Here is a 13,324-nt window from a genome sequence, read left to right as displayed (position 1 = left end):
TGAGAAAGACTTTGATAATATTTAATGAGCAATTAATAGAAGTCAGACCAAGTATAACATAACACAGATACTGGGCAGCGTGTCTTTTTAAATTTATTTTACTTTTCTGTTTGGTTAAAGCTTTCTTTATCAGTCAGTGTAGACTGCAAATAAATCTTTGGCTGCGTTCGCGTTACTCCCATAAAGTCTGCGTTGAAGTCAGGAGTCATGTTTTTGTTTTTTTGTACAGACTGTCCTGTGAGGTAGGTGTTCAATTGTATTAAACACTGGGGTCCCCCAATATTCTACATGGGCGGGGGTACAGTATTCCATAGCTATTGAGAAGCTATAGAATTCTGTATCCCCTCACAATGTAATCAAAACATGAGTTTAATGGATCATGTCATATGATTTTTGTAGACTGTCCTGTGAGGTAGGTGTTCAATGGTATTAAACACTGGGGTTCCCCAATGTTCTACATAGGCGGGGGTACAGTATTCCATAGCTATTGAGAAGCCATAGAATTCCATGTCCCCTCACAGTGTAACCAATACATGAGTTTAATGGGATGTGATCTCTGTACAGTGTTTCTAGTTTGCTTAGGCACCAACATATTGTAATACAAAGCAGTTCCACAATCCACCACCTTTAGTCTGCAATGTTTATTGTTCCTACTCCCAGAACCATGCTGCTGTGGTCTGGTCTGCCCATTTTCATGAATCCTGATGTATTAATCAAACACTTCTAGAGCTGATTAATTCAATTCAGGAAAACAAAGACGTTTTCATTAACCATCGGGGTGTAAGGCTACTGGAATGTATTTAAATAAAAAAAAAATAAATAAAAAAAAAAAAACACAATAAAGCTCCAGAGGGTGGATTGTGTGTTCATTTCTTCAACAGTGCATTTATTAAGTAAACCTTCATGTGCAAAACTTTAAGCTTGTACATGAGTTTGGATTCACAAGTGGTAGTTTTGATTTTAAAACTAAAATTGGTAATATGGCTTTACATTTGCTTTTTTTTTTTTTTTTTTTTTTTTTTTTAAATAGTATAACTTTAGATCAATATAAATTAAACCAGACAAAACAGCAACCATTTTTTTTCTAGTGCATTTAAGTTAAGCTCACTTAAATGTATTTGACATTGCAAAGTAGTAATTTCTTATTGATACTTGGTAAGAAATAAAAAAAAAAAAAAAAAAAAGTTATTTTAGTTTTGGCATTTCTCAGGTGCTGTCAGGAAGCAGACCATATTTATCTCCCAGTCTACTCCATACCAGTTACAAAGTCAACGGCCACAGGTACTCCATTTACCTTCCATACTACCAAATGCTCTGCTCTCTGTCTCTTGTACCTCACTCCGAGGCAGGGATTGTATGCATCAGAAAAAAAGGACTGGTTATTACAAAACTGACCAGTGTAATTTATTTTACCATGAAGACTACGACTGAGTGGGGACTTTTGGGCCGGGACTCAATTCGTTACAACTCTGGACTAAGTACAGTACTTTGTTGCAGACAAGGAAGTTAAGCTTGCAATTACAGGGTTACTGAAATGGACCAAACATGGTTCTACATTACTTTCTTTCTGTTGCAGAGTCACCTTTGAGAAAAAAAAAAAAAAAAAAAAAAAAAAAAAAAAAAAAAAGTCTAACATAACCCTACTTCAGTGCTACTAAAAGTTGGTATTGCATTCCTCCTTCAAGAAGTATTCAGGCAAATCCCCACTCTACAGCACCAGCCTCAATTAACCCCCCCCCCCCCCCAAAAAAAAAAAAAAAAAAAAAAACCCACATGTTTACTCAAACATGACAAATTAATGTTAACACATTAAAACACTTCAAAATGTTTCTTTTAATTCTTGGGTGGCACCTCAATTCAGTCAAAACAGGAGGTCGAACCAATGCACCCTCAGATTAAGGGGTGTTACCTACCTATAAATACAGTCTACAAAACAAAGTAACATTACCTGTGCACCAAACTGGATTTTTGTAAGAGACACACACAATTGTTTTTTTGGAAACATTTAATGGTTCACTTGACAGGATGGTTTTACTCAAGAAACATTGTCAGTTAAATAAACAAATGTACAAATCATGAGGAATGTTTAAAAAAAAAAAAAAAACCCTCTTCTGCCCCCTCCTAAAAGGTCTGGGGGGGGGGGGTCGTCTCAGGTCCAGGCCGTATAGAAGCTGATGGCCGTTCGCTCCTGATCATGTGCAGCCCAGCCCTCTTAGTACTTTAAAGCTCATCTTTTTCACTGGAGGATGATTGCTGTAAATATATAAAAAGGCATTTCACACACTTTTCAGAAAGAGATTTGTTAAATTAGCCAAGTTATTGGAAGACACCATGGCCCTCAAACACATGCAGACAAACAACTTGCTGCATGAAATTTGAAAGGGCCCCCCAGTTAAAGGACATTGACATCTACTAGAACCAGAATCCATTCCAAGTTACAATTGTGGCAGTATTAACTGTTGGCGCACTATTGAGAAACTGACCTGCTCAGTTTCTTCTGCAGCTTCATCTTCCTCTTCTGCTTCTATTTCCTCATCCTCACCATCTTCCTCTTCTGCAGTTTCTTCAGGCACATCTTCTGGTTCATCCTCAACCTGAGTAAAGACGACAAGTCTGAATAGAAGGCATCTCAAACTGAAAGTTTTACAAAAGTTACACGCCCAAAGTTCAGAACCTCCTTCAGATGAAATTATGTCCAATTGCAAGTGACTCGGCAGCAGCACTTGCATAGTGCACCCCCTTGTCCAAGTCTCTGTGGATAAGTGTCCGCTAACTGAGCAATTAGTTGATTATGGTGAATCCAAAACATAAGCACAGTGCCCACAAACACTACTACCCCTTCCCTCGGGAAAATGCTAGGCAGTTGAGAGTGTAGTCAGTAAAGTGTCGATTTTTGTTTACCCCACAACCACCCAATAACTGTGGCAAGAAAAAAAAAGTAACCAGGAAGAGCTGAAACAAAGCTTCATTGCCAATTAACTTGTTAGTTTACACCAAACATTAGCGTTACCTTTTCAGCGAGGTCAACATTCATGCTGAGACGCAACATCCTCTCTATCCTCTCGGCATACTCCTTGGTATCTGCCAGCTGATACCCTGAACGGAGGGTGGCCGTCTCAAACAGAACCACCGCTAGGTCAGCTGCGGTCTGGTCGTCCTCATTTTCCTTAGGGAAAAATTAAAGTACAAGTTGGTTAACTCTTTCAGTACCACGTAATTTCACAGAAGTAACTAGGATCATAATTTCTTGTACTGAAATGAAAGAACAAATTTTAGAAACACAGCTTACATTTATACGTTTCAGCATCTCCTTGATGAGGGGGTGTCGAGGGTTAATTTCCAAGGTTTTTTTCTGACTGGCATAGTAACTGGGGAGACAAATTAAAAATACATACCTATACAGCATCTCCTCACTAACAATTAACAATTGCAATGGAAGACGTTTTGATCTTAAATTCAACTGCTTAAGCCCGTAACTTTGCAAAGCCACTACTAGCACAAAATGGCACATTAACAGCACTCACTTCGTTGAAATATCTTTTCCTGTTTGGTATGCTTGTGCCTTCATGATCCTCTCCATGTTTCCAGACCAGCCATACTGACTGGCAACCAAAGCACAAGGGGAGTCAGTGAGCCTCTGGGATAGAACAGCCTTCTCAATCTGGAAAGGAAAGAAATTTCACACATCTTTTTCAAGCAGAATTTCAAAGCCAATAAAAATTCTCCTCAAACCACACTCCCTTCACCTTGTCTTTCAGAGACTTCTCCTTCATCCAGTTGGTGAGGGGCTCAAAATCCTTTGCCATTGCCTCCCTCCTCTCCTTTGCTTTGTCGCTCTCTTCGAACTTCACTCCCTCCTTGGCTACATTCTGGAAGCGTTTGCCATCGAATTCAGGTAAGGCCTGGATGCAGTACTCATCCACCGGCTCCGTCAGGTAGACCACCTCATATCCCTTCTTCAAAAGTGCCTCTACAAAGGGGGAGGACTGTGCCTGTTGAGATAAATCACTGGCTGTTAATGCAATCTTAGACAAAACTTCTGATGTGAAGTATAAATCAAGAACAAGCCTGGTTTACGTTTGTTAATGCCAATGAACATATGGTCCAAAAAAGCAGCAATATAAAGCCCCTTTCACACTGGCTTGCTCTACCTGGGTCAGGACCAGGTGTCATGCAGGTTGGCTACACGATTTCACACTGTTTGACAAAGCAGGGTTGACCTTGGCGACAGACGCAAGTAAACAATACGAATATCAATGGCCCGGAAGTATTCTTTGGATTGAACAGGTCGGCCCAAGTGTTGATTAGAGCAAACATCTTCATCCCTGCAATCTGGCTCATGCTGGTGTCTGAAGCAACAGAAATATGGCTAACACAATGTTCCTTGAGGAAGCAATACCTTCACGCAGGCGTGGCTGTTATTTTACCCCTTCATGCACTGTCTTGCTCAACCCACGTCAAAGCATGTCAACCCTCATCCTGAGGTTTCACACTATCCAGTGTGATCCAGGTATGTGCCAACATGAAAAGGGGATTAAGAATGTTGACTGGAGTTTGCATAAACCCAGGTATCCAAAAAAAGTAAATGTTTGACATTGTTACAATATACCCATACCTCTTTCCTGCTGGTTCCAGCCATGAAGTAGATTTTGTCCTGCTTCTCCTTCATTCTCTCCACATACTGCTCAAGGCTGCTGAGCTCAGTCTCGCTGTGAGAGGTGTGGAAGCGCAGCAGTTTCGCCAGGCGTGTCCTGTTGGAGTGGTCCTCAATCACACCCAGCTTGATGTTTGTTCCAAACTCCTTCCAGAACTTCTCATTGTACTTCTCATCAGCAATCTTCTTAATCATGTCCAGGGTCTTGCGCACCAGCTTCTTACGAATGACCTGAGTTTACAAAAAAACAAAACAAAAAATAGATGAGCCAACAGCACCCTGGTTCCATTTAATTAAATGCTTAGAATTCAAAAAGGGACCAACTGGCGACAGTAACAAATCGTTCCAGACAAGGAATTACAAAAAGCATACCTTTCTAAAAACAGGCTCACCAGGATCATGAAAAGGTAGACAAATCCAAGATGTACTCTTAATATAAATGCATCACACGAACAAACCAGTGTTTCCATACATATTATTGAAGCCAAGTTGTTCCAAAATAGGATAAATAGTACTTTGTGCAAATGTAAGAATGTTGGTGCAACATGCAGACCAATTTCAATATTAAAATAAATGCTTCTACTTTATTGATCATTGGCTCTCCATTATTACACTGTGTTAAAACCACAGTGCAACTACTTGTAGACAATCAGAATAAAACTCACCTTGAGGAGTTTGTGCTGCTGCAGGGTTTCTCTGGACACATTCAGAGGAAGGTCATCAGAGTCAACCTGAACATGAATACAAAATTAAAATGATCAACCAGTTCAACAGTAGCATTACATAAAGCAAGTATTACCTTACCAAATGTGTAACAATAAATCCAATATCACTCACCACTCCTTTGACAAAGTTCAGGTATTTGGGCATCATATCATTGAAATCGTCAGTGATGAATACTCGACGGACAAACAGCTGTGGAGAAAGGCAATATTCATCTAAACAGCTTATGAAAATAAAAAACACTAAACTACAGTGCTTGTAGCTTTCTTCATTAACTGTTTCAGTTAATACGTCATTTGCTGTGTTCTATTTGAAGTTAGTACTAGTGCTGGGATTTGTGTTTGGATATCCCATTTAAATATTTTGCTTGGATACCTGTTAGTTTTCAAAAGGTAATAAAAGCCATTACATTGCTCAGAATGCAGGCAGAGACAGCATAGCAGCAGGGTCAAGGGACGTCGCCGATGCAGTTAAAAAGTAGAAAAACATCACAGGAGTAAAGAATGTTGTGTAAGCCTTACTTTACCCCAGTGAATGAACTACAGAACCAAGGATGCCAAACAGCAGTTCAAGTTAAACGTTCGTTTATTCCCGAAATGGTACATAAAGTTGACACCGCATTTCTCATTCATTCCAATTTCCATTTCTTCACAGTAACCACGCACATTTTTATAAAGTAACATGAAGTTTAATTGTGTCTTTGTAGCAGAACAAGCAAATGAAAACTGAAATTTAACTCCAAACACTTACTAAAACATGGTAATGGCATTGTAAAATGAAGGTGAAAAAAAGTGTTACATTCCAGTGTCTCAAAAAAAAAAGTCTAACTTCACTATAATGAACCCTTAATATAACGAACCCCCTTTAACTATCCAGTAGCAAGAACCCCCCCAATGGAAATTAGCCCTAGAAGGAACACTTTTACAAAATCTTGGTATGGTCTGACAACTTCCTCCAGTGTGAATGTGGTACTCGGTGAATAACAAAGAGCTTGGTAAGCTAATTGGAAGAGAAGGCTGATCCATAGATAACGTACTGTAGTGCAAATCATGCCACCTATGCAATGGTTGCCATCTTCACAAACTGCAACCATGGCAACAGGCGTGAGGCAGTAACAATACTGAAACACGCATTGAGAAAAGCACAAAATACAAAGCAATCTGTGCTAGACATTTTTCAAGAGAAAGGGCATGCAATTATCGTATTCAGCATGGAAGTGCACTTTCATTTCTTTACCGTTTCCTTTTAAATAGTTTAAATGTTGACCAATGTGAAGTTGCCTTGAAATAACTACTGTACAAAAGACACTCAATTCAGACATTTCTTCATTACCTCAGATACAGCAAAATTACCAAACCCATTATAGTGTACAACCTGATGTAACAAACATTTCTCCAGGTTCCAGGGGGGTTAGTTATAATGAAGTTGGACTGAAAATACAATCTATATAAAAACCACTGCACATATCCAGCAAGTAGGGTACCGTTTAAGCAAAGAATTTCAGAATTACGTGCTTGCCTTTGTCATGAGATTCTCACTCGCGCTAAACAGCACAAAGCATAGAGATCATTAAGAGTGCACATAAGTTTACTTTTTTTTTTATCTTAAATGTTTAAAAAAAACACATAGAGCTCTTTCATTTGTTGTTTTATTTATATACACTTCTGGTGAGGCAGTAAGTGAAAAGTATTTTTGTAATTTGTAGCAAATATGAACATCTCATTTATATCCGAACACCTCAAATGTTCAAATTTTCAGATTTGTCCCAGCACTACTTGCATTAAATGTAGTCCACTAAACAATCTTGTTTAAAATAAGTTCATAACAGAACCACCTAGCCACCACTTGAAGGGAAATATCCAATAAAATACATAGCCACAAATTAGTCCATACCCTCATCACGTGAAGAGTAAATGCATACCTTGATGTAGTCATTTTTCTTTGATCCGTACTCTTCAAAGATCCCTCGTGGAGCAGCACCAGGTACAAACAGGATGGATTTGAAGGTAACCTCTCCTTCAGCAGTAAAGTGAATATAACACAATGGATCCTCTGTATCCTACAGGGAAGAGAGTTTGAAACACTGTGGCACAAACTCTGGGTTCAATTTTTAGGCTTGTCCATTTGCCCAGGACAGTCAAATTGAGGACATGCAAAAGGTTTCCAATGTATTCAGTAGTCTAAAAAATATGCAAAAATATTTTAAACAGCATATTGTATAGTGAAAGCCAACACTTCCTGGCTAGGTGCATGCTACTTTTGCAGTGTACTTGGCAACATGATGTCTTGCCAAGACCGTCCTGCACGCAGCTGTACATTTAAGTGTTATTTCTTTGCTGTGGGATGAATGGCAATAGTTCAGTGTGTTTAACATTGATTTGGCTTTCCTGAAATTCGAGTCCAGTGACAAAAAATATTTACTGTACAAGTTTTGTTGGGCTTTTTTTGCAGAGCTCACACCCCCAGTTGAAGCTACAGATGCAGGGATCACTGGATGACAACAGATAACCGATTACTAAAATCCCATAACCAGTAATTTGTTTCAAGGTCATCCAGAGGTTATTACTACTATTATTATTAAGCTCAGTCTCAGATCTGTGAGGTTTACTTCATTTCACCATGGAGGTCAGAGTTTTTAATCTCCAATCCACGCTAAATTGCCATCCCGCGACTGAGTCTCCATCAAATCAAGCAAACACTGCATTTGCCTGCATGTAGTAGGAAGTAAAATCTTAGGTCTTAGGTCGGCCAGGGTGTCCTCAGCTCACCGTGCACCAGTGATCCCTGTGGACTGGCCTGGCGCCTGCGGGCTTTCCTGCAAGCTGCCCAGAGCTGCGTTGTCCTCCAACGCTGTAGCTATGGGTTGGCTGCACAGGAGGCACCTTCAGCTATGCAGTTTGTAGTGCTGCTCTTTAGAAAAAGAACTAAGTGCCATATAATGTAGTATACTACTGTCTTGTATTGCAGACGATCAATTGCATGCAGAAAACCCGTTATCTACCTTGTCCATGGGATAATCAGAAAAAAATTATAATCCTGAAACTTTGATAAGTGATGCCCTTAAATTAACCAATAAAATGTATGTTGTTCAGTCCTTCAGATGCATGGGACCTAAGTATAAGACAACAATTAAATCTACAAGGTCTATTTACCTTGGAGAAGGTTTTGTAAAAAGCAGTGTATTCATCTTCCTCCACTTCTTTTGCTTGTCTTTGCCAGATTGGTTTGATGTCATTCATCAGTTCCCAGTCCCATACTGTCTTCTCCACCTACATTTAAAGAAAAAATATTTTTTATAATATATATAAATAATAAACATCACTACAGCCATGTACTTGCAGTTGGCAAAATGGTGTCTACTTTTTTAGTCTTTGGTTTCTTTTCTTTCTCTTCATCCTCCTCCTCAACTTCAGCCTCTTCATCAGTTTCATCCTTTTCTGCTTCATCCTCTGCTTCATCAAGGGGCTCCTCCACAGTCTCAGTCTGAACAAGGCACAATATGGAATACATGTTGAATATACAACATGCTATATTTACCCAAAGTAGACACGTTTTAACAGTACACTTCAAGTGGCTTCTGTATTTATAATAAAGCCATGTGAGACAGAGAGGAGACACACACATACACTTTAATGGCATTGGCTGGCAGCATAGCTCAAAGATTCACTCACCTTGCTACTCCAAACATAGATGGGGAAGTTGATAAACTGGGAGTATTTCTTCACAAGGTTCTTTATGGTCTCAAGTTCCAGGTAGTCAGATGCCTCCTCTTTCATTACCAACCTAAAAAAAATATTAGGGTTAACACAAAGAATTAAATTTGAGATATTTAGAATGACACAGAATGATACTAATCTATTTTGAGCATGTTGATAAAACTCACGTAATTGTTGAGCCACGGCCCAAGGTGTTTCCCCGGGGATCTTCAATGACAGAGAATGCATTGGAGTCAGATTCCCAGATCTGCTGAGTGTCGTTGTTGTGCTTGGATGTTACAATGACTTTGTCCGCCACAAGGAAGGCAGAGTAGAAACCAACACCAAATTGTCCAATGAGTTCTGATGTAGACTGGTCATCAGTCTGCATTTCTGTCATTTTGTTTAAGAACTCGCTGGTCCCAGACTTTGCGATGGTGCCCAGATTCTTAACAAGCTCCTCCCGAGTCATTCCAATTCCAGTGTCAGTTATATGCAGCATGTTCTTTTCTTTGTCAGACTAAAAGACAAACCAGATAAGATACAGGAATTACACCTTTATGAACAAAATGTATGTACATCTAAATATGCTTGCTACTATGCAACTTTATTTTGCAAAATCGCAGATTAAATTAACGTTTATTTTAGAAAAAAATGTACAATTTTTTTATATATTTTTCAACTCAAGTAGAGAATGGGTGAAAGACATGCTTTAATTAAAAAAAAACACTATGCCATTGAGAAACGTCTTAGCGAAGCCCCTTCATCATATTTAATATGTAACAAAACCATGGTTACCAACATTTCAACTCAAATAATGTTTGGTCACAGCAGAGTTATATCTTGTGTAAGATAAAGATCCTACATATTTAAAAATGGTCTAATAAACCATAGAAAACCAGCACACAAGTGTATTACACAGATTTTATAGCAAATTTACGAGTAAAAATAACATGCCCAGAACAAACATTTGATAGCTGAACAGGACGGACTTGAACTTATTCAGAGTCTGAGCGCTGCCTCTCCTGCTTCAGCACAGCCAGACTCACTGGAATGCAAGGCAGACCGACCCACTTCGTCCTGCCAAAGACTTCAGCCATCGGTCAGGGTATTATGTACAATACTCATTGGTTTTCCTCTTGTGCCCCATTTTCAAATCAAAACTAGTAATTGTTACTGTATACCTATAGCAAAAGCTTACCCACACCTTGCCCTGCAAAATTTAAAAAGTAGGCGCTTAGAATGACTGGTGCTGACTAGTCTTGATAGAGTCATTTAAACAAATGAGAGCATTCTAGTGTTGCTTCAGTAAACGAGATCTGTCTGAATGGGATGACATGACAGCGAAACTACAGTAGCCTACTAAGGGACCACAGAGATGACCGACAGCGACTCCTATCTATTCACAGCAGAACGGAGACAAGACAGACTGCAAATATAAAACTATACAAACTACAGACCACTTCAAATTTTTTGTTAAGAAAAGAGTGGTTACCAAAGTTTATCATATGTAAATTTGTCACTTTTTGGGGAATTCGATGTTTAATGAGCTTTACCGATTAAAATAATAAAGCAGCAAGCATAAAAACCACACATTGTAAATTGCCCCATTCATCCATTCTAGCACTATTGGGACAACTTGTTTCAATAACTATTCATTTTTCTGACCTTGGCTTATCAGTTTAGTTAAGCTAATTCACAATCTTCTGATTGCGCTGACTAACATACGCCTTATATAGAAAATGATTTATTTGTTAATCTTTGTTCCTACAAGTTTGTCGATAACAGTATTTTAGTAGAAGAACCAGTGAGAAAATTGTATAGGTAGGACCCTATAAAATGTAGTGTTTTCAGGATTTTCTGATTTCTGTCTGTGCACTCGTTCACGCTTAATTAACTTTACAAACCTTAATTTTAATGGTCAGCTCCTCATTGCCAGCCAATGCATCCTCATTGGTCAGAGACATTAGACGAATCTTGTCTAGGGCGTCAGAGGCATTGGAGATTAACTCCCTCAGGAAGATCTTAAGGCAGACAGAATGGGGAAGATAAGTATGTTTAACTGCATCATTTTAGATACAAAAACTATAACATTTACTTGTATGGCTGCCAATTATTAGTTCTCAAAACACCATGAACAGCTATCTAAAGTTTATAAGACCGCTTTTGTTTCTAAATCCAAGTTCAATTTTATGGCGCAGCAAATAGTCAAGACAAACTATCCCCAGAAGTTAGCAAATAGTCACCTCCTTGTTCTTGTACAGGGAGTTAATGATCAGCTTCATCATCCTGTTCACCTCAGCCTGAAAGACATGCTTCTCAGATTTCTCCCGCAACTCCTTTATCTGAGCTGCACTTAGCCCATCTAACTGGATAGCCTCTTCCTCTCTGCAGACAGGACATACCAAGACATTAGAAACACTGTGGCATTTAAGGCACATTTGACAATCCTGGTTGGCATACTGTGGCGTAAAGTCTGTATTTACCGAGAAGTTTAGGCAGTTTGAGTAAAAAGGACTATAGCCCAGTGTCTTTGCAAGGTAATAATGTAAGTCTACTAGGAATTTACATGCAATGTCTAGTACAGAACTTTGAAAAGTGACTTCAAACTGTGCAGCATGGCATATGAGCCCTTCAGACCCACAGAGACAAACAAGAGGAACTGAAAAGTAAATGGAAATACAAACCTTTGAACTACTTCATCATCTGTCCTGGACCCATCCCTGCTTTTTCCCAAATCATCTTCTACAGTTCCATCTATGTCAACTTCATCTTCCGCTCGAACTGATGCTTTAATTGCAAAAGAGGGTGTTTTAGCTGTGTTTAGGACTAGACACTGTAAAGGCTTCCTTTCCAAAGCCACACGAGGTAAAACAGTATTTAGTTACTAGTTGATCACTTTAGGTATGAAACATATTCAAAACAGATTAATTATTCAACACAGATGTTAAGGGGCGTTACAAGTCAGACTGGATATCTGCCTCCTCATTTACATTCACACTGCAGTTCAGCTTTACTAAGTCTTGCAAGTAGACTATGGGTAAAAAATTAATTTCAACTGCCTTTACTGTTAATCACCACCAATCTGGCAAGTCTAAGAGGCATGGCAAATTAAGATAACTTATGAATAGATTTGTTTCACAAGTGAAACTAAGCCTGTCCTTTACAAGGCAGCCAGTGCTGGTTGCAGATCTACAGCAAGCAGTGTACACAAGGAGGCACAATGACTTTAATCAGTGCCAGTGTACGCCAGCAGTTAAGCCTGGATAGAAAAAAGTCCCCAGACCCACCCCCACCCCATCCATCTGTCACTTTAAATGCATTTTTAATCTTAAAAAGACATACATCCCCAAAACTATTACCTGTCTTTAGCGACAACAAGACTAACGAAAGTTGCCTTGTGTCTTGCCAACTTCAGTCTTAGCAAGCCACACTACACGGACATGCTCACAAGTTTAGTCGAGTCTACGACTGGTCATATTGACAGTTCGGTAATCAAGAATCTAGATGACTTTGCCCACAGCGCTATCCAACACAGGTGCGCAAAACTAAGGGTCTATTTGACTGGTGTAAAAATACACTTCATGCAAACCTAGCTCTAGATTTCTTGTCTACAGCCAGCCTTCTTAATCTAATATATACGATATATCCTGTACACATGTATATAAAAACACGTGAGAACAGACGTGCAAATATAAATTTTACACATACACACACCAGTGCGATGCGAGTTCTCTTTCACGGGTAACAGAGATGGAATAGAAACTTCTAGAAGAAACACGTGAAACTACACAAGCACAGAATTACGAATTAGAACACAGCAAAACTAACATTTGATTACACATTTTTAAAAAGCACTTTATTACAATAACAAGTGTGTATTTTTCTACAAAACAAGACAATAAATACAATTCTCTGAGATGGTTAGGTCGTTACACTGCAGGTTAAATGAACCGACAACCAAAGCACAAATGAAGTAATACTTACTAAATGCTAGAAGCGCACAAAGGAGACCTATAAGCCACAGTTTCCTCATGTTTACGTGACGCTTACAGGAAATGTTTAGCTATAAATCTCTGACATAAACTACGTTTACCAAATTATCCTTCTATCTACCACCAGGAACACTTGTTCTCAACTAGGACCAGATAAAGCCCTCCTGCGTCTCATTTATTAAAGCCTTCACGCAGAAAGAGGTGAAAAACACATTCTGGCCAATCGTGGCTCACCACGCACAACAAGCAGCCAATTA

At 39.0% G+C, this 13,324-nt stretch overlaps 1 protein-coding gene across 1 annotated transcript; it reads right to left on the bottom strand.

Annotated features, from left to right (window-relative positions):
- Positions 1–2,169: 2,169 nt before the first annotated feature.
- On the bottom strand, positions 2,170–13,246 carry hsp90b1 (heat shock protein 90, beta (grp94), member 1). Its single transcript, XM_041257219.1, has 18 exons — positions 13,060–13,246; positions 11,760–11,862; positions 11,319–11,460; positions 10,980–11,096; positions 9,261–9,592; positions 9,049–9,160; positions 8,738–8,860; positions 8,530–8,646; positions 7,299–7,436; positions 5,492–5,569; positions 5,320–5,385; positions 4,616–4,885; positions 3,747–3,992; positions 3,525–3,661; positions 3,290–3,368; positions 3,011–3,166; positions 2,484–2,594; positions 2,170–2,253 (listed from the first exon to the last, which is right to left on the bottom strand). The coding sequence occupies exons 1-18, from the start codon at positions 13,106–13,108 to the stop codon at positions 2,221–2,223; spliced, it is 2,409 nt and encodes an 802-aa protein (XP_041113153.1). The 5' UTR covers positions 13,109–13,246; the 3' UTR covers positions 2,170–2,220.
- Positions 13,247–13,324: the final 78 nt, after the last annotated feature.

This window comes from Polyodon spathula, chromosome 8 (genome assembly GCF_017654505.1).
Source record: "Polyodon spathula isolate WHYD16114869_AA chromosome 8, ASM1765450v1, whole genome shotgun sequence".
NCBI classification, from domain to species: domain Eukaryota; kingdom Metazoa; phylum Chordata; class Actinopteri; order Acipenseriformes; family Polyodontidae; genus Polyodon; species Polyodon spathula.
This window is presented reverse-complemented; position numbering and strand designations above follow the sequence as displayed.